This window comes from Gopherus flavomarginatus, chromosome 4, assembly GCF_025201925.1.
Source record: "Gopherus flavomarginatus isolate rGopFla2 chromosome 4, rGopFla2.mat.asm, whole genome shotgun sequence".
Taxonomy (NCBI): Eukaryota; Metazoa; Chordata; order Testudines; family Testudinidae; genus Gopherus; species Gopherus flavomarginatus.
The window spans coordinates 6,981,910-7,001,773 of NC_066620.1; the positions used below are offsets into that span (position 1 = coordinate 6,981,910).

Consider the following 19,864-nt stretch of genomic DNA (forward strand, 5'->3'; position numbering starts at 1 on the left):
ATAGCAGAAGTGACAAGCTGGAAGTCATATGACTCCCCTTTCATTGCCCTACTCACTAGACCCCATTGTGCTAGGTGCTGCACAAACACAGAACAAAAAGAAGACATTCTCTCCCTTGTACCTTAATGCTAATAATCTTTCTTTGAGTAGACAATGGATTCTCAAGCAAGGATTAGAGTAGCTCGTTCCCGAATCAGCATTCCCATTATCCTCTCAACACCCTGAGGTGAGGGCTAATTAGTCTCAGAAAGACAAGCATTCCTCCACTATGTCACAGCTCATCTGCCTGGAAACATGCAGCTCTGCATCTTTTAATCGTAATTTCAAGAGGAGCAATTGTGATCTGATCTACTCTTAAAAATTAGATCAACCTTGTTACATTGTTCAGGGCTGGGAAAAATTTCACACCCTGGGGCACTGTAGTTAAATCGATCTAATCCCCTGTGTAGATGCAGATGTGTCAGTGGAAGAAATCTTCCATCAAACTAGCTACCACCTCTTGCAGAGGGGGATTAATTTATGTACATTGACACTACAGCAGTTTTGCTGCAAAGCTAATCCAGTCCCCTGCACTGAAGCAAGGCTAAGTATTATCTAGACCATCCCTGACAGGTGTTTGTCCAACCTATCCTTAAAAACCCCCAGTGATGGAGATTCCACAACCTCCCTAGTAATTTATTCCAGTGCTTAGCCACCCTGACAGTTAGGAATTTTTTCCTAATGTCCAACCTAAACTGTCCTTTGTGCAATTTAATCCCATTACTTCTTGCCCATCCTCAGTGGATAAGAACACTTTGTCACCCTCCTCTTTATAACAACCTTTTATATATTTGAAGATAGGAGGTGGGAAACATAACACTTCCCCTCTCCTCCCCCCCCCCCCCCCCGTCGTCTTCTCCAGATTAAACAAAACCAGGTTTTTCAATCTTTCCTCCTAGGTTATGTTTTCTCCAGCAGAAACCTTATCAGTGCAGAGTAGAGTGGAAGAATTGCTTCCTGTCTTGCTTGTACTCCTCCTAATAAAGCCCAGAATTATTATTTTTTTCCATGTTTTTACACTGTTGACTCATATTTAGTTTGTGATCCACTCTAACCTCCAGATCTGTTTCCGCAATACTCCTTCCTAGGTAGTCATTTCCCACCTTGTATTTGTGCAATTGACTTGCTTGCCAAAGGATCTTACCTACCAACTCTCTGAGTTTGTAAATCTGCCTTCTTGAGGTCCATTGTCTTTATTTTGCTGTTTTCCCTCCTACCATTCCTTAGAATCATGAACTCGTCATTTTATGATCACTTTCACTGCCTTCCACTTTCAAATTCTCAACCAGTTCTTCCCTATTTGTCGGAATCAAATCTAGAACCGCCTCTTCCCTACTTGCTTTCTCCACCTTCTGTAATAAAAAACAAACTTGTTGGATAATCTGTGCCCTGCTGCATTACTTTCCCAACAGATATTGGGGTAGTTGAAGTCCCCCATCATCACCAAGTCTGGTGCTTTGGATGATTTTGTTAGTTTAATAGAAGCCTCATCCACCTCTCCTTCCTGGTTAGGTGGTCTATAGCAGACCCTTACAATATCAGGGTTGGAAGGGATCTCAGGAGGTCATCTTGTCCAACTCCCTGCTCAAAGCAGGACCAAATCCCCAACTGGCCCCCTCAAGGACTGAACTCACAACCCTAGGTTTAGCAGGCCAATGCTCAAACCACTAAGCTATCCCTCCCCCAATGATACCACACTTGTTTTTTACCCCCTTTTATCATGCCTCAGTGACTTTCAATAGGTCTGCCTCCCACTTCTGTCTCGGCCTCACTGCAAGTGCCTTGTATATCTTTATATACCCTTTTCCCCCTGCCTGTCCTTCCTCAACAAGCTGTACCCTTCTAAACCAATATTCTAGTCATGTGAATTATGCCAGCAAATCTCTGTGATACCAACTTCGTCATAATTGTGATTATTCACCAGTATTTCTAGTTCTTCCTGTTTAATCCCCTTACCTCTTGCATTAGTATATAGACCTTTAAGATGTTCATTGGATTTCCCCTCTAGACTCTCCTTTGTTCCAGCTTTGATTGCCCATGTTCCTCCCAGATTCCAACCCTTCACTCAGGTCTCCATTTTACAGAGTCATCTGTGGGCTTTTGTCTGCTGCCCCACTAGATTAGCAGGTCTGCATCCAAAGATACTATTCCCTTTCCTTGATAGGTGGACTCCATCTTTGTTCAGCAGTCCTTCTCCGAACAGTATCTTGTGGTCAAGAAAGCCAGTCATCCTGGCAACACCATCTGGGTGGTCACCATCAGGATGTTAATGTCTGTGCCTGGGCCCCTCCCCGTGACCAAAAGGATCGATGAGAACACCATCTGTGCCCCCAATCTCCTTCACCCCCATGTAAATATCAGACACAAAACAATCATTACAACATCTCTAAATAAGTTAGGAAAGTTTATTTACTGAATAGCTGGCCAATTGTGAGTATTTCATGGGTCTCCCAATCTTTGGTTCGTGATTTAGGTGAAGAGCTGGATCATTTGCAATGGGTGTCATTGGCGAAGGAAAAGAGCGTACGTTATTTCTAGTTCTAGCCCAATCCCACAGAGAAGCCTTTGCTAAAGGATGTGTGTACATTTCTGGAGGGCGTGATTTTACATTAATCCATGGTAAACCAGCGTTGTGAAATACACTCTCCTACCTGTAAGGCTAGACTGTGGAGATTTTTTAAAATCTCAGTGTCATTCTAGTCAAAGACTTTGCTTTATCTCTCAGTTATGTGATTTTAATCCCCAAAATGCAGTGACAATGATTAACAAGTTCCCTCTCTGGCTGTTTGCTGAGTGAAATGAAAATCTTAAATGACCCTCAGATCTGGGTACCCACAGCCAGGTTCTACTGTAGAACTGTAGGGCTAGAGAGGGCTGCAAGAGTCACCTACTCTAACCTCCAGTCAAGATGCAGGATGTGTTGTGTCTAAATCATCCAAGACAGATGGTGATCCAGCCTCTTTTTGAAAACCTCCAGTGAAGAAGCTTCCATAACCTCCCAATGCAGTTTGTTCCATTGTCCTACTGTAATAGAAGTAATGAAGAAAACAAAAATCAAATATACCCGATGATATTCAAATAGCATTTTATTTAAAACACTGGAGGAGAAGGAAGAATCAATGAGTGATGCTTGCCAATGTACTCAGAGCCTGCGTTATGCAACATTTGTCACTACTGGAGTAAGGTGCTGCCTTTAGGACTGCGCTCTCCACTCAGTATTACTGCTTTGACTTTGTAAACATCAGAGCTAGCGACTTATTTTCTCATGTTCAAAATATAACTTTCAGTAGAGAGCTATACATAACCCTCCAAGATTTTCTATTACATCTCAGTCCTTCTGTCATGTCTGTCAAGTAACCATGACTTCCTTTTTGGTGCGAGAATGGGGATAGGTTGCCACCAATCACTTTACCTCAAGCAGTGCATCACTTTTGGTCCATTATCAGGACTGCTAACAAACCAATGTGTAGCTTCTCTGCATGTAATTAAAACAAATAAACGCCATGTCCTGAAATTGCTCACAAAAAAACAAGTCCACGATTGAAAAGCAAACTGGTTCATGAAGGTAGGCTGCAAAGAGTGGGTACAATCCGTGGTTCTTATCTTGCCATCAAAATTCTAGCCACTCTGTCATATAAATGCAGTTTGATGGAGAAATCTCACCACCTTCATGACAGTCATCAAAGACCTGTGGTAAAATGAAAGCAGATGTAAATAGACTTCCTCACAGTTGGAAGTAAAACACTGAAATGTTTGCTCCATGGAGGGGTAGAATGAACACAAGACTGGGATCCATGGGATCTAATCCCAACCCTGATAGAGATTATTATTTATATTACTCTAGCACCAGAGGCCCCACTCAGGATCAGGACCCCATTGACTGTCCTGGCCTTGGACAGTTTATAAGTTAGCAGACAAGACAAAGGGGTACCGATAGGTGAAATAACTTGCCCAAAAGGCATACAACAGAGGAAGAGCGCTGGGATTAGAACCTGTTTTATGACTCCCCATTCAGTTCCCTATCCATAAGGCAAGACCACAGTGCCATCGCAAAGAACAGGAATAATCAACAGCTAGGCTGGGGCTTTGATGTGCAAGAAATCGATACAAAAAGCCTGTGGTAAAAACTCCATTCACACATTATACCAATAAATGAGTTGGCTGAGGGTAAAGATATTAAAAATGAGAGAGGGGCCAGAAAGAAGTTAAATGGACATTGTCCGGTTAAAACCCTGGTTTGAAAACATTTCCTACTCACGTTTTCAACGCCTTCGATTATTACAGCTAAAGAGTTTAGAAGCATTTACTGTTTATTTCTGCCTTTTTAGATTCTCATCTTGGACAGTGAAAGTAAACCAGGTAGTGTCACTTTTTGGTTCCCATGCATTATAACAACGCAACAATGTTTGGGTTGTCACTCAGCCGAGGCATGAGCTTCCCATTGGAATTAAAAACAAACAAAACAAAACATTATTAAAAACAGTTTCTACTGGTCTTAGATCTCCGAGACATTTGTGTATAAAAACTACATTTTGGAGCACATTTGACTTGACAGTGTCCTTTAACCATGCAATCAAGGGATGAGATGCAATGTGTAAATAGGAAACATCATAGGCTAAATGAAAGTATCAGTCTTTTATTTACTCCATAGCCAAGGTATGTGTGACCTCCGCTGCCTTTTTTAAGTCAATGAGACTACTCCTGTGTGTAACGTTAAGCACATGACTAAGTGTTTGCTGGACCTGAGTCTACATTTGTAAGTATTTCTTCCTCCATGTACATAGTAAGTAACTTACTGGGCAGAGTCCACAGGGTGTTCGGATTAACCCAGTGGGCTGGATGATAGGATTGACAGCTCTGTACAATTTCATGTGCCCATCCACACTGCCAACTGTCCCTTCTTTTGCGGCAATGATGGTCATCTCCACCTTTCCATCATATATTAGTGTGTTTAAAATAGTTTCGATATCCTCCATTGACAATTCGACCTAAAGGCAATTTTGTAAAAAAATAAAAAATATTGGTAACAACTAGAGAAAAAGTGTAGCAATAACACCCACAGAAAGGAAAATAAACTCTTATTTATTAATGACGACATTCATCCATCATTGCTAGGACTTTAGAGGTCTGGTGTAGCCTTGATACAGGCACGTAATTCACTGAATCACTGCAGTTATGCAGAAAAGAGGAGAGCAAAGAGAGATTTTTACTGTTTTTCTTACAGTTCTTTTAAAATAATGCTGGGCCTTCAGATAGATTTTCCAAGTGGGATTTCCCCATAATCCTCAAGTGGCTGCAATAATTCAGATACAATCCAATAATCCTATGGTGATTTAGGAAATCTAAGTAGAGTTTATTAATTCCGTTTGAGATTATGAACCATGGTCAATCATAATGTTTAACCCTTATGATTATCATTACGATGTTCTTGCCTCTAAGGAAACAGGGAGGAGTGCCAAGTGTCTATTTCTGAATAGGATGGCCTTTAGAGACCAAAGCCTGAACATAATCTTGCCCAAACAGAACGGGATGGCTGTCTCCTCAGGGAAACAACTTTTCTCATTTGTCTGCATACAGTTAAGGTTTTAAGGAGTGGAAAATCCCCCAAAAGAGGACAAAGAAGTAACAGGGCAGAAGCTTAAAAACACAAAGGATGAGAAGTTGGAGGAGGACTTAGAGGAAGACAGAGGAATAAAGGGCCAGGTGTCATGAGCTACAGGGAATCTTGTTGACTGTCAGATCAGCTGGAGCTGAAGGACACTGATTGAAGGGGGGAGAGAGACACACACATCATGATTTGGAGAAGCCTTGAGCTGGAGGATTGCAATTCAACAGAGAGGACATGGATCCTGAAGAGAGACTGATCCAAATCCCATAGAACTCTCGAGAGTGGTGAGGAAACTGAGACAGGGAATGGCACACAAGCATTTGTTGTTATTATGGCTCTGTATATTCCATGCTATCTAAAGCAGAGCGATATTTTTAGAAGTCCTTTAACAAAGTCTGTGTCTAGTCATTTCAACAATCATGCGTCCCTGAAGGTGACAACTGTAAATCAGAGTGTTCACAAGGCGAAAGCTCTGGGAATGGGCATGCTAATGCTACTGAGATATCTTGGGGGTCAGCACCAGTCCTAGGGCCAGGACAGCAGGGCCATAGGGTCCCACTTCCAGAAAGAACACCAGAGTCTGCACCCAGGAAGGGTGCCATAGAGGCCACAGCCAGAGAGAGCGGCTAAACCAGAGCCTACCCAGTGAGCAATGGGAGTTTTCGAGCACATGGCTCCAGCTGAGTCCAAACACAGGCTGGTGAGTGTCCAGCAGGGGGAGCTTCACTAGGGCTGTGATAGATCTTTACTTAACAGGAAACCTATGGCTGTTTTCTTGCTTTTAGATATTATGGTGGGGGTTTTTGAAGACAGCAAGGAATTTGTTATGTAGCTCCCATTAAAATTGTGTGGCTAAATTCCTAGCTGACTTCAAGAATCTCGGTTTATATTCATAGGGAAATTCCAACAGAGCAATTACAAAATTCACTGTAGCTGGGATTGCCAAAAGAAAATGGGTCCCAATTTGCATTGACTGGGCATTAGATGCCTAATTCCCTTAGGTGCCTTTGGAAATCCCAGCCTATATCAGCTCTGGAATGTAATGCAGCACAAATTGCCTACTCCATACACACTGCAATATAAGAGACCAATATGCAAACGTGGATGCATTGAGCCAGACACCAAAACTAGGACTTAGGGTCCAATTCTGAATGTTAGTCATTCGGCAGCAATTTGAAAGGTGGTAAGTTAAACGCCATTCTGACCTTACTGATGCCCAGCTCGCAAATGTATTTCCACACCTCATGGGATGATGCAAATGAACTGTTTCTCTGTATCATAGGGTTCTGTTTGCTGTCATGAGCTGCTTCTGCCTGGGGAAAGATGGAAGGGAGAGTGTGACATACACAGTCAGTGCTCCCTGTGAAGAAAACGTCTCTAGGTATACAATAGGCTGCTTTTAAACCACTGCAGAGGCAATTTTCAGAAAGACAATCTCTGCCATGTTTTAAGCCAGGGGTGGGAATCTGTCCCCCTGCTTAATTTCATCTGGACTGTGGGGGAAAACGAAGGTTGCCAGGCCATTAAAAGTCCAGTCAGCAGCACAGCAGGGCTAAGGCTGTCCCTGCCTGTCCTGGCTCCACGCAGCTCCTAGAAGTGACCTGCATATCCCTGCAGCCCCTGGCCAATGGGAGCTACGGGGTTGGTGCCTGCAACGCACACTGCACAGAGCCACCTGGCTGCGCCTCCACCTAGGGGCCGCACACACCAGCCGCTTCCAGCAGAGCCATGATAGGGAGCCTCCTTTTAGGCCTGCTGCACCGCCAACCGGGAGCTGCCTGAAGTAAGTGCCATTTGGCTAAAGCCCACAACCCAAACTCCTGCCCCAGCCCTGAGCCTGGTCCCACACTCCAAACCACCTGTCACCATCCCACAGCCCCCTCCCACACCCTGAACCCCTCATTTTTGGTCCCACCCCGGAGCCCGCACCTCTAACTGGAGCCCTCACCCCAACCCCCACTCCAAGACCCTGCCCCAGCCCAGTGAAAATGAGTGAGGGTCGGGGAGAGTGAGCCACTGGGTGGGGGTGGCTGGAGTGAGAGTGGGGTGGGGCCTCAGAAAAGGAGAGGTGTTCAGTTTTGTGCAATTAGAAAGTTGGCAACCCTAGGGAAAGCCCCAAGCCTTCGCAGCCCCCTTCCCCCAGGACTGCGTGTGGCCCCAAACTGATTTTTTCTGTGAGTCAATGGCCCCGATAGAAAAAAGTTTTAAGCAGATGATTGTCAACAAATGGAATAATCCTAGATACATATTGCACAATGAATAGTAAGTGGCAAACTACAAGTTAACACTATATACAGTAACATGAAACAGTACATTGACCTGAGGAGTTAGAATGTAGGGACCATCATTCTGAGTTTCCTGACTACAGAAAAAACGCAGCCATAGCTTGCGGCCTGTAACGTATATTTTGGAGGGAAAGGGAAATTAACACGATTGGACTAGGACTCAGAGAATGGAGGTTGAGCTTTCCCTGGAGAATGAATGGGGAGTACCACTTTCCAGGCACAGTTCACAATAATCAGGGCTGACAACTTTTTTTGCACAACTGAGGCAGTATGGGAAAGTTGACCTTTGCTAATTTGTTGTTTGAGATATGAATCTGGGGGAATGATGCTTTTTTTCTTTTAAAAGGTACAAATTATGGGTTTATTAAAGTGAATGATCCATTGCATACACTTGCAGTAGCAATTAAATTAGAAAATTAGAAAAATGCCAATGAAGAATTATGGTCCAGCAATTACATAGCAAAGTCCACCTATTTTTATATTAACAACTTTATACAAACTTTTCTTCCACCAGTTTAAGGAAAAGCAATTACTTGTAAAAACAATCAAAGATGGGTTAATCTGTAGCAATCCCTCACCTTAGTCTGTAAGAATTTACAACACTGTTGGTTTAACACCTCCACAAATTCAGATTCAAAGTCTTGGTCGCTGTACCAGGCCCCTCCAGTCACAGACCGGTCAGGCTGCAGATTATATAACATATACACCTTCTTCTTTGAGGCCTATTGAACAATACACACATTTTTTTTAATAGCTGAAAATCTTCCATGAAAGGAAAATTTCATTTAAACAAGCATACGAGCAATCCACGCAGTGCCATGTGCCCTGAAACATGGGAAGTGCATAGCTGCATCAAACCATTATTAGCACTATCTGCACTCCAAGAATACCTGAGTTAAAAAGGAGGTAGTACTTTTGGATTCTGACTCTCAAACTTGTTTTATGGAGCAGGGTTGGAAAAGGTAAACAAAATTACACATCAAAGATAAAGGGCTTTAAAGAAAATGGGACAGATTCACACTAGGGTGTGAACTGCTACAGCTTCATTTCAATGAAGTTGCAAAAGGTCTAAATTTATCCCGTTATCTGATGTCTTTCCAAGTTTCGAGCCTGATTTTGACCCTCCTTCAGGTCAGAATGCGGTTCAGCAACACTTGTTCAGCTACCCCTCCTATAATAGCATGACGATTAAACATGACTGATGACCTAATCTAAAGGGGATGAGAAACGGCTTTAAAAATTATTTAATACAGAACTAGCACTAGACATAGCCAAAAGCAGCAGTTGTGGCCCGCTATAAACATTTCCCAGTTAAACCAACTTCCATTTTAAAATCACTTCTGAGAGTTTACTCATTTTATGGAAAGGACACTCGTGCTGCTTTTTGACTCACGGCAGCTACAACAGGACATTGTCTGAGATGAAATACAGAGTCAGGTAACTTTGACATACACAATATAGTAAGGCTATGAAACTTCAGAGGGTTGACTTTTCAAGTTATACAATGGCATGGTTAAATTGGAGAAGTTAATCTTAAGATTTTTAAAGATAAACATGTATGTTTAGCCGTAAATTATAAGTCTTGCTCTGGTAATTTCAGAGCGATGTATTATGCTATAGGCAATAAGCAGTACTCAAGCTTTTGGTGAACATGAATTCAGTACTATGAAGAGGAAAAGGGTTTTATTACACTAAATACAAGTTAGAAAGACAAGGTGGGTCAGGTAATATCTTTTACTGGACTAACTTCTGTTGCTGAGAGAGAGAGAAGCTTTCAAGCTACACAGAGCTGCTTCTTCAGTCACAGACCTGAAGAAGAGCTCCGTGTAGCTCAAAAGCATCTCTCTCTCACCAACAAAAGTTGGTCCAGTAAAAGGTATTACCTAACCCACCATGGCTCTCTAATATCCTGGGACTGACACGGCTGCAGCAACACTGCACTAAAACACAACACTAATGAACACATTTTAATGTGAGCATTTCCGAAGCTTCATTAACAACTATGACAAGAGATGAAAAAATCTCAGAACATGCAGCAGCCGCAATAAAGCTCCTGGCTTCTGCAATAAATGAAGGATGAATACACTTCACAACGCCATCTTATAAATGGTTAACATTCCAAATCAAGTATTTATAAACTGGGTCAGATGCTTTTTCAACTGCATTGAAGCCATGTTGTTAGTATAGACTTTGATTCAGGGAAGCACTTAGGCATGTCTTTGAAGCCTGTCCTGAATAGGAATGCTTTCCTGAATCACAGCTATCATCATCAGCAGGTTAAAAACTCTCCCCCACTTAAGAGAAATTATGTCCAAAGAAAATTTTGGCTGTGGGAGAATCTGGAAAGAGCAGAGCACAGAAGTTTTAGTTTGGCCTAAGCAGTGCACTGTGACAGCAGAAAAGATGATTGTTATAAAGGTTACTGTGATTCCTACTGTTTTGAATAAAATGATACCAGCAACTCTTTGCTAAAGTTATTGCACCTCTACTCTTCTCCAATATTTGCACTTAGGTAATTAAAATATTGCCTCAATTTTATAGAGGAGCAAATTGAGGTACAGGTCTGTCGCATCTTACGCTGGGGTTACATTCCGTAGTCAGTGTGTAAAGCGAAAACTGCGTATAGTCAAAATGACCCTTGAAAATCCCTTAAATTACTCATAAAGTACTATGTATTGTATACAGCAATGTACAGTACAGTATATAATAAAGACTACATATGCAAAACAATTTTACAGTATTTTTAACAGAAAGAACAAAAAATGAAACAGTACAGTACTGTAAACCTGAACAGTCACCAGTCTTGTACTGTACACACTCACTAGTCTTCCTCTTCCCCTGACAACACTATTATTGAGTCGTCAGGGCTTGCTGTCGATCCAGGAGACGATGGGCCAGGCTTGGGTGACGGCGAGCGAGTCGTAGACGAAGTGGTTGGCTCTGATTCAGCTTGAGAAGTTGATTGTGTAGGCTCTGCTGCTGCTGGTTGTTTTTTCTTTAAAAGCCATGGTGATTGGCAACTGTCGCTGTTGTCTCTTGAGCTCCTCAAACATTTCTTGGTATGGTCTCAAATCATCTGTAATACGACGTGTGATTTTGAGGCTTCGTTCCATACAGGGATCATATTCAGAAATTAAATCATTCCAGTGTTTTGCTGCTTGGAACACTTCAGAAAATTTATGAAGATTCCAAGTTGCGGGCTCTTCCTGTTCGTCATCATCTTCGTTTTCTGTAGACGATTTTATCAGTTCCTCTAACTCTTCGTTAGTCAGTGTTTCTCTATGGCCCTCAATTAATTCCTCAATTTCTTCCTCGAGGATGTCGACAAAGCCATCACCACCCGCGTGCCTGGCCACCTGAACAATGAGTTGCACTTCTTTATCAGTGGTCGGGAAATCCTTAAAATCACTCACACAGTCTTCCCCCAGGTTTCACCAACATGCACTGACTGTTTCAGGCTTGACTGCATCCATTGCCTGTTTAATATAAGTGATGCAATCAGCAATGTTGAAGGACTTCCAACACTCCATCACATTAACATTGGGATCAGCATCCAAAGCGGTAAGGATCCATGAGAATGTAAGCCTCGTGTACGTGGCCTTGAAACAGCTAATGACGCCTTGGTCGAGAGGTTGGAGGATGGAGATGGTATTGGGGGGAGAAAGACTACTTCAACATCGTTATGTGCAAACCAGAGTGCCACAGGGTGGCCAGGAGCATTGTCTACGATCAGCAACACTTTAAAGTCAAGTCCTTTTTCTTCAAGATACTGCCTGACCTCCGGAATGAAACACTTGGGGAACCAATCCAGAAATAAAGATGCCGTCACCCAAGCCTTTTTATTTGATTGCCAGAACTCAGGCAGGAGATTTTTGTTCTTGCCTTTTAGTGCCCGGGGATTTGCAGCCCTGTAGAGCAAGCCCGGCTTTATTAAATGCCCAGCCGCATTGCCACAAAGCAACACAGTCACATGGTCTTTACCTGCTTTGAAGCCAGGGGCTTGTCTTTCTGATTTTGAAATGTAAGGGCGGGTGGGCATTTTTTTCCAGAAGAGCCCAGTCTTGTCAGCATTAAAAACTTGTTCTGGAAGATAGCCCCTCTCCTCTATGATTTTCTTTAATTGTTCGGGGTAGGCTTTTGCTGCGTCCTTATTGGCAGATGCAGCTTCACCAGTAGTCTGCACGTTTTTTGAGGTTGAAGCGGTTCCTAAAACTGTTAAGCCAACTGTGGCTGGCTTTGAATTCCTTCTTATCAGAAGGCTCTCTCTCTTCGGTGGGAGCTTTGAACAGCGCATAGATGCTAAGAGCCTTTTCTCGCAACACGTTGCCATTGATAGGCACATGTTTACGGTTCATGTCTTCCAGCCATAAGTTTAATGCCTTTTCAGTCTTCACTAAAGTCTTATCACGCACTTGGCTCGTCACCTTAGCAGTTACTGGAGCACTTGAAGCCACGGCTTGATGAATTTCTGTCTCTCGAATCTTGATGGCACGGATGTTAGATTCGTTGCGGCCGTATTTACGCGCCACGCTAGCGATGGACATACCGTCTCTCAATAAGTCCAACACGGCCAGTTTTTCCTCCGGCGTTGGAACACATGGCTGTTTCTTCGGTTGAGCACCAGATGAAGTAGGTGTCTTGCGTTTAGGGGCCATGTTATACAGTACGAAAAATACGTCCTGTCTTTTTAAACAGTACAGGCACAGCAGAATCTCACTGAGCACGTCGAGATGCGCACAGTATGAGAGGCACAGGGGGACTGAGTACTGTAGTGGGAATAGCAGATTCGCTTCTCCCATCTCACACTCACTCCGAGGCAGACACACTATTTAAACTTTTTTTTTTTGGCCAACCCTCCAGGGTTATTATAGGGGAGACCCTTATCACACGCCTAAAGACATGCTGCTGCTGTCAAGTCCCCCCTCAAATATTTTAGTGGGAACAGCAGATTCACGTCTCAGGCTGATGGAATTCGCTCTTTTTTTTTTTTTTTTTTTTTCCCTTTTTTTCCCCTCTTTCTCCCGACCGTGCAAAGCTGAAATCACACATGTTAAATGCGCGTAAGATGCGACAGACCTGTACAGAGATGTTAAGTGATCTTCCCAAGATCACAGAGTCAGTGATGTAGCTGGGAGAATAAACCAAGTTTCTTGACTGCCCGTCACCTGCTCTAACAAACATACTTTGCAATATATACATTATTTCAAGTATTTAAAACTACAGATTACTCACTGCCACAGACTTAACAGCTTTAATAAGTTTCTTGCTCTCCAAGTTTTTCAGTATCTTGTTGATCTCTGTTAAAGGTAGATTACTTTTGTATCTAATATCTCGGCTCCAAATACCTGTTTAAAATGAAAAAAAGGAAAGCTGAATTCAAATGAATATTAACAGAGCATTACAAGTCTCAGGCACATTACATTTGTTCTTATGTTCAAGCCAAGGCCCGAGCTGTTCCTTTCCGAATCAGAATTCACATCGCAGTGTTGTTTGAACACTACCTAAATAAGATGCACTGTGTAGCGTATCATTCAAACATCTCCCTACAGTTGTTATAACAAGAACTTGCCTGCTCTGAGAGCTCATAGAGGTGAGTTCTATTTTGTCAATAGACTTGAACAAAAAATGGGGAAAGCATTTTCTCTGAGGGAGCCCTTGGTTCTGGAACTCTCATCCCTTCACTTTTCAGTCTAACTTAAGACCAATTTGTTGGCCTTCATATTCTGCAAGGCTCATCTGTTTTCCTAGGCGCTCTCAGAGAGTTTGGGATATGAAACAGTCTGGTAGGGAGGATATTTTATAGGGAATCTGTACTTTCTAGTCACAGAAGGGGCTGGGAGAGGAATTGACTAAAGTCCTAATGTGGATACTGAAACTTTACTTGTTTATTTTTAGCGATTAGTTAAGCATGTAATACCTTAAACAGATGCTTTGAAAACAACTAGAGTAAAGAAGTTATACTAATGCCTCGTTTGTATATTACCATGCCTTTAATTCTTGAGTACTGAGAAATAATACATACCGTTTTCCCCAATTACATACTAAGCAACGGAGCTAGCACAGGTCATGAATAAAATTAAAACAGTCTTTGAACAATTCACCTTTGTTGGCTGCATCCTCTATAATTTGATAGACCAGCTTCTCTTGATTGTCAGATCCCTTCATTTTACTGTAAAGGACAGATTAGAATAGGACAGGTGTTCATTATTGTGAATGTCCAGCAGGATAGAAGTAAACTAGATTTGTTTTAAACTGTGGAAAGCAAAACTATCAAATGAATTCAATTACACAAAAACAAAGCAGCTGCACTAGCTGGTTATTGCAGTTCCTTGTTATTACAGACAGCTTTTATAATTTCTTCCATGTCATGTCAAGTCAACCATAGAAACTCTCAGCATTTTGTTGGTGTGCTACTCTGGTTTTCCCACAACTAGCATGACCACCAATTGCTCACCTACAACTGCAGTAGCTCAATCCTGAATGAAATCTTACCCAAAATAAGCAGCCCCTGGATGAAACATCTGGGAAGGTGCAGCAAAGTGCTCTCACCTCTGAAGTATGCTTTCCTCACTGGTCTAAGAAAGCCTGATTCTGCTGAGCTCCAGGCCACAACATCACTATTTTGAAGCATTTGAGAGTGGATTAGATGTGCGTGCATTTGAGGGGTGCCGTGGAGTGAGGAGGACTGTTAAGTTTGGGGGATTTCCTTTCTTTGAAGCAAACAGAGTACATCTTTATTCAGTTTTGAAAAGGCACATTTTATGAACCAAATAAAAACACCATTCAGTATATAAGTAATATACTCAGGGTTGGATGACTGTTACAAATGTAGGGCCTGATCCTGCACTCTGCTCCATCTAGGCAGAACCCTGGACCCACAGAAGAGCCCCAATGACTTCAGTGGGACTCGACTTGAGCATACAGATCTGCCTGCATGGATCAGATCACCTGATGGGGGACTTTACTACCCGCAATAGTGTTTCCAACACCTCATAATCCCACTTCAATGCAACTATTCACAGTGGGAAGCATAACCTCCAACAGCATTTACAAGATGGGACCCCAAAGCAAGTAAATGTGCCATCTTGGAATGAATGGGTGAATAACACTTGAAGATTGCTACCATCACCGCGACTGCACTGGGAGAGTGCATGAGAACTGTCCCTTCAACAAAAGAAAGCTTACCCTGCATTTTGAGACTCTTTGATCCTGTAGAGAAGGCCAGTGTTGCTCCTGAGAAGGTCTAGCTGTCCCTGAAGGAGACAGACACAAATACTATCATACAAGCTTGACATTTACCTTTTAAACATTAAATCTCATTTAATCTTGCCTAAATAGAAGAAACAGACCAAAATACATTTTCATCATTTGGAAACACTAGGACATTTTAGATAGCTCTGCTCATGAAACATTCTGTCCATTTATCATCCAGCTGCTAGAGAATATTGACATTGCTTCTGGCCTCTTCCTGCAACACGTGTCATTAACTAAAACGTAGAAAACTACTTTCCTCTTCCAACACTGCACAAAGGATGTAAAGCTCCAACATGCACCTCTCTCAGCCTGCACTAACATGTCCATTGAATCATTTTTTTAATTGCTCATTTACATAGCCAACAGTAAGCTTGAAAGCACAAGTCAATGTAAAAAAATATTACTTAGGATCAGCTCAGGTAAGATGGAGGTGATGTTATATGGTATGAGAAAGCATTTTAAACTGCAGTAAAAATCGGGACAGTTCCTTCAGTTGCATTTACCCACCTACTGTCAGAATAATTCACAGTCTCAGGATGCTGCTAGATTCTCCTCCTTACCACTCCCAGACTCCCATACAATACATTATTTCATCTTCAGCTGGCCAAGAGATGGTGACCATTCCCCTCAGATGCAGGCTTTGCTATGATTACCTATGTCTGTTACCTCAAGGCAGGACAAGTGCAACATGGTCTAGCTTGGGCTAACTTTGAAGATCTACCTTTGTAGGTAGGGCAAACAGATGGAAGCATACTATACCAGTGCATCATATTCTACATTGCCTGCCAATTAATTTACAAGCAGAAACCCTAAATAGTCCAGGCTCCCAGTTATCTCAAAGAATTCTCTTCTCATATGCCACATAACTTTGCTCAGAGGGAACACTTGCTATTTATCCCAAGGGTGAAGCATGTGAGATGAGTGCAGAGTATTCTCAGTGGCGGCCTCTTGCATCTGGAATTCAATTCTTACATATATATCTGTATCAGGACTCAGGCCTGGTCACTTTTAGAGCAAGATTCAAGATGCCTTGTTATTAAGGCTTTAATTATAACAGCAAGGCTTGGACTTTCCTGACGGTCTACTAAATTGTTAATCACCACTTCAATCCTCTCAGGGAAGCTGAGTTGGCTATGTAGAGAAATGCAAGAAATATGGTCACCATTTTGGGCAATATGTAGGTTGGTTCCATGCTCGCATATGAATGGCACTCAGTTATATTGGTTACATGTGCCTTATAAATAAATGCAACTAACAATACAGTCAATCAAAAGATATGAGATAATCCCATACACTTTGACCTAAAAGCTGGAATCTAGTAAACATTGGGTAAAATCCTGGCCCCACTGTAATCAGTGACAAAACTTCCTTTGACTTCCACAAGGCCAAGATGTCATCCTCCCTCTAAAAGCAGACACCAACAGGATTCAATAACGGTAGATAAATCTATGGCTCTTTCAGGTTATCTCTATATTACAGAACAATACCAATGAGGTTTAAGATGCAGTGACAGTCCTTAACAGAAACACACTTGTATTGCTTGCTAGATCCCAGAAGATGAATACACAAGGCCCAACTCTGCAGCTACTCTGCTGGTAATGGCTGATGAAGTCCACGGAGTTCATGCATACGAAAGGGCTGCGAGATTCCTCCAGCAGCGCAAAACTGGCTGCACTGCTGGGGAGGTGACCCTACCACGGAGAGCAGCCTGTTGATAGCCATGGCCCGCTGCTGGGGCTCCATGTGGGGCATGTCATTCTGGATCACTTGGTCGGTGATGCCGTGAGGGAACTGGTGGCAGAGCTCAATGATCCTGGAGGCGAGAAGAGGAGGAGCAGAGTCAGGTCACAACCCACAGCCCCCCGCAGGCCCGCCCCGCCCCAAACCAAACCCCAGCTGCGCTCCAGCCCTGCCCCCATCTCTGCCTACCGCCCCCACCCCCCAGCGCTGCCCCAGGCCACTGCCCAAGCGCTGGGGGCCCGCACCCCTCCGAGCAGCGCTCACCCCCACCCAGACAGACCGGCCCCGGCCCGAGCCCGGCCCCGGCCCCTCAGCCGCACCTGTTCTCTATCTCCAGCGGGTCCGGGACCTCCGGCTTCACCTTCACCTCGGCCATGGCAGCCGGGGCCCGGCCGTGTGTGACGGGGGACGGGAGGGGGGCAGCCCGCAGCGAGGCGGGTTAATCCACTACCCCGACGGCGCAAACCCCAGCCAGGCCCCTCACCGCCGCGGCGCGGAGAGATGACGTCACAAAGGAGCCCCGGTTGCTAAGGAGCTGCAGGAGGCAGACCAATCCGGGGCCGCCTTCTTGCGGGTTTTACAGCGTCTCTGGTAACGGGGGAGCCGGGTGAGTAACGGGAGGGAGCCGCGCGGGGGGCGAGTGGAGCCTGGGGTGCGGGGGTCCGGAGCCGGTCCTGAGCCCGGGATGGGGCGGGAGCAGTTTGGGGGGGTCCAGAGCGGGGGAGCCTGATGCTGTGGGGGGGGGGGATCCGGAGCCCAGAGCGGGGGGCAGCCTGATGCGGTGTGTGGGGGCGGGATCCAGAGCCCAGAGCGGGGGGAGCCTGATGCAGTGTGTGTGTGGGGGGGGGATCCGGAGCCCAGAGTGGGGCAGGAGCAGTTTGGGGGGGTCCAGAGCGGGGGAGCCTGATGCGGTATGTGGGGGCGGGATCCAGAGCCCAGAGCGGGGCGGGAGCAGTTTGGGGGAGTCCAGAGCGGGGGGAGCCTGACGCTGTGTGTGGGGGGGGGCGGGTATCCAGAGCCTAGAGTGGGGCGGGAGCAGTTGCGGGGTAGGGTGGTCCGGAGCCGGGGGAGCCGTGTAGAACAACCAGAGCCATCGGGTGCGGGTGGGTCCCCGGCTTTGGCATTTACTCTGAATGCGGTGAGACAACCTACTCTGTGCACCAACAGAATTACAAATTTTGGTTCTGCCTCCTGCAGGTGCATAAGAAACAATCAGCTGTTCAAATAAACCGGTGTGGTCAGCCGGCCACCTGAGGGTGTAGAAAACCAATCTGAATGATTCTGTCATCTTTTAATCCTGCGCTAGAGGTGGCAGATTCTGGCAAATGTGCTGCACCCTGGGTTTCTGATGGGAGCAGTAATGTCACTGCTGAAATTGCTACTCTAGTGCTTGCTATCTGTACAGGCAATACAATACTGCAGACTGACACTATAGTGACCCTTGATCAGAACAAGTGTAATCCCAGTGTTCACATGAACGACTGAACATCTGTACAGAATGGATAGAAGTTTTCTGTGCGAATGTGTGGGACGTTACAGACGTGTTGGGGGGTTGGAAAGTTGATTGTAAAACTAGAACTTGCTCATGTAGACAATGTATTTCGCTGTGAACATGATCACCAAGACATACACTAGGGGCTTGTCTGTATTATACATTTTTATCATCTCTAAGCACAGTTGTCCACAATTAAGTTCAATGACACAGTGCTGGCCATTGTAAATCATGCCAGAATCATATTCAGCATCATTTGTCTTAATATAGTATATGGCAGGCGAGACACCACTCAGGAATAGCAGAGATTGCCTTATTTTAGTCCTCTCCTGAATGAGATATTAGGTGGATGGTGCCACATCTATTATAAACAAGGCCAACACTCTAAATGATTATGTCATGAACTGTCACTCAGGTCTGGTGGCATGTATAACTGACACCTCGTGGACAGGGCTGACCTTGGCAAAGCTGGTTTCAGCTGTGTATGCAGAGATCAATCAAACTCCTGCAATGAAGATCAGATTGGAATGAAAGTAGTGGTACTTTTCTCACACTCCGTCCAAAATTCCAGAGTTGCAGAACTGGTCAAAATTTTGATTAGCTCTTAGCATGCTCAGATTGGTTCAATAAGAAAAAATTTTCAATGGACAGCAAAACAGATAAGAATGTTGTTGTTATAAGGATTAACAAGTTACTGCATCTAACGTTCTCTTTTTTCAGGGAGGTGCAATAGGGATGTTGAGTTGCATGAAGATTCATTTCTGCTTCACTCTTATGTTTTAAAAGAAACATATGCTATTTTTTCAGATCACTACAAAGAAAAATGACTGCTGGTTCAGTGTCAGTGCCTCAAATTATACCACTTCGACTCCCTCTGCCAGGAAAGGCTAAACATGAAATAGACACAAATACACATGTAGAAATAAAATCAGGTATAAACAACAGCTTTAAATCTGTACTATAAACCGTGTTCTTTTTATTCTGTAATTTGACTCTCACTTTTTGCATTCACATTTTATTGTGATTTTGATGAGTACCCATTTTCATAAGTACCTTGCATAAATTAACCCTTTACATCTCTATCCTGAAAACATGCATGTGGTTAACTTCATTAATGTGACTAGTTGCGTTGAAGCTAATAGGACTACTCGTGTGTAACTTAACTCAAATGTGTCGGTGTTTGCAGGATCAGGGCCTTATATTTCTGTGCTATTATGTCTGTTCCATATTCACAACGAAAGAGGAAAACCTTAGAATTTGATGATTTTGCGTTTTGTTGTGATTTTGCTAAACTGTTACTTGAAAATAGCAGGGGTCATTTTCACTCAAAAGGTCCTATCTGTTAGCAAGAGTCTCAGTTTTGAAATTCCAACTTTTATTTTTCAACCATGATCTTTTTTCTTATCAGAATGTGCCACATGTAGACCCTGTGCATATTTTCACTTA

At 43.7% G+C, this 19,864-nt stretch overlaps 2 protein-coding genes across 4 annotated transcripts in view; one reads left to right on the top strand and one right to left on the bottom strand.

The window, feature by feature from the left end:
- Nucleotides 1-3,107: 3,107 nt before the first annotated feature.
- POLR3F (RNA polymerase III subunit F) lies at nucleotides 3,108-17,408 on the bottom strand. The gene is made up of 9 exons (XM_050951303.1): nucleotides 17,247-17,408; nucleotides 16,882-16,999; nucleotides 15,118-15,185; nucleotides 14,034-14,101; nucleotides 13,165-13,277; nucleotides 8,511-8,654; nucleotides 6,853-6,960; nucleotides 4,836-5,027; nucleotides 3,108-3,727 (listed from the first exon to the last, which is right to left on the bottom strand). Exons 1-9 carry the CDS (start codon nucleotides 17,300-17,302, stop codon nucleotides 3,650-3,652), a joined length of 945 nt encoding a protein of 314 aa, XP_050807260.1. The 5' UTR covers nucleotides 17,303-17,408; the 3' UTR covers nucleotides 3,108-3,649.
- Nucleotides 17,409-17,446: 38 nt separating this feature from the next.
- DZANK1 (double zinc ribbon and ankyrin repeat domains 1) overlaps nucleotides 17,447-19,864 on the top strand; it is a 34,377-nt gene continuing 31,959 nt past the window's right edge. The window contains exons 1-2 of one of the 3 annotated variants that reach the window (XM_050951291.1): nucleotides 17,447-17,533; nucleotides 19,139-19,350. In XM_050951291.1, coding sequence (XP_050807248.1) covers nucleotides 19,242-19,350 — 109 coding nt within the window. In that variant the 5' untranslated portion in view covers nucleotides 17,447-17,533; nucleotides 19,139-19,241. Of the gene's footprint in view, nucleotides 17,534-18,015; nucleotides 18,030-19,138; nucleotides 19,351-19,864 lie in introns of those variants that run through there. The other 2 variants (XM_050951293.1, XM_050951294.1) reach the window with 2 other exon arrangements.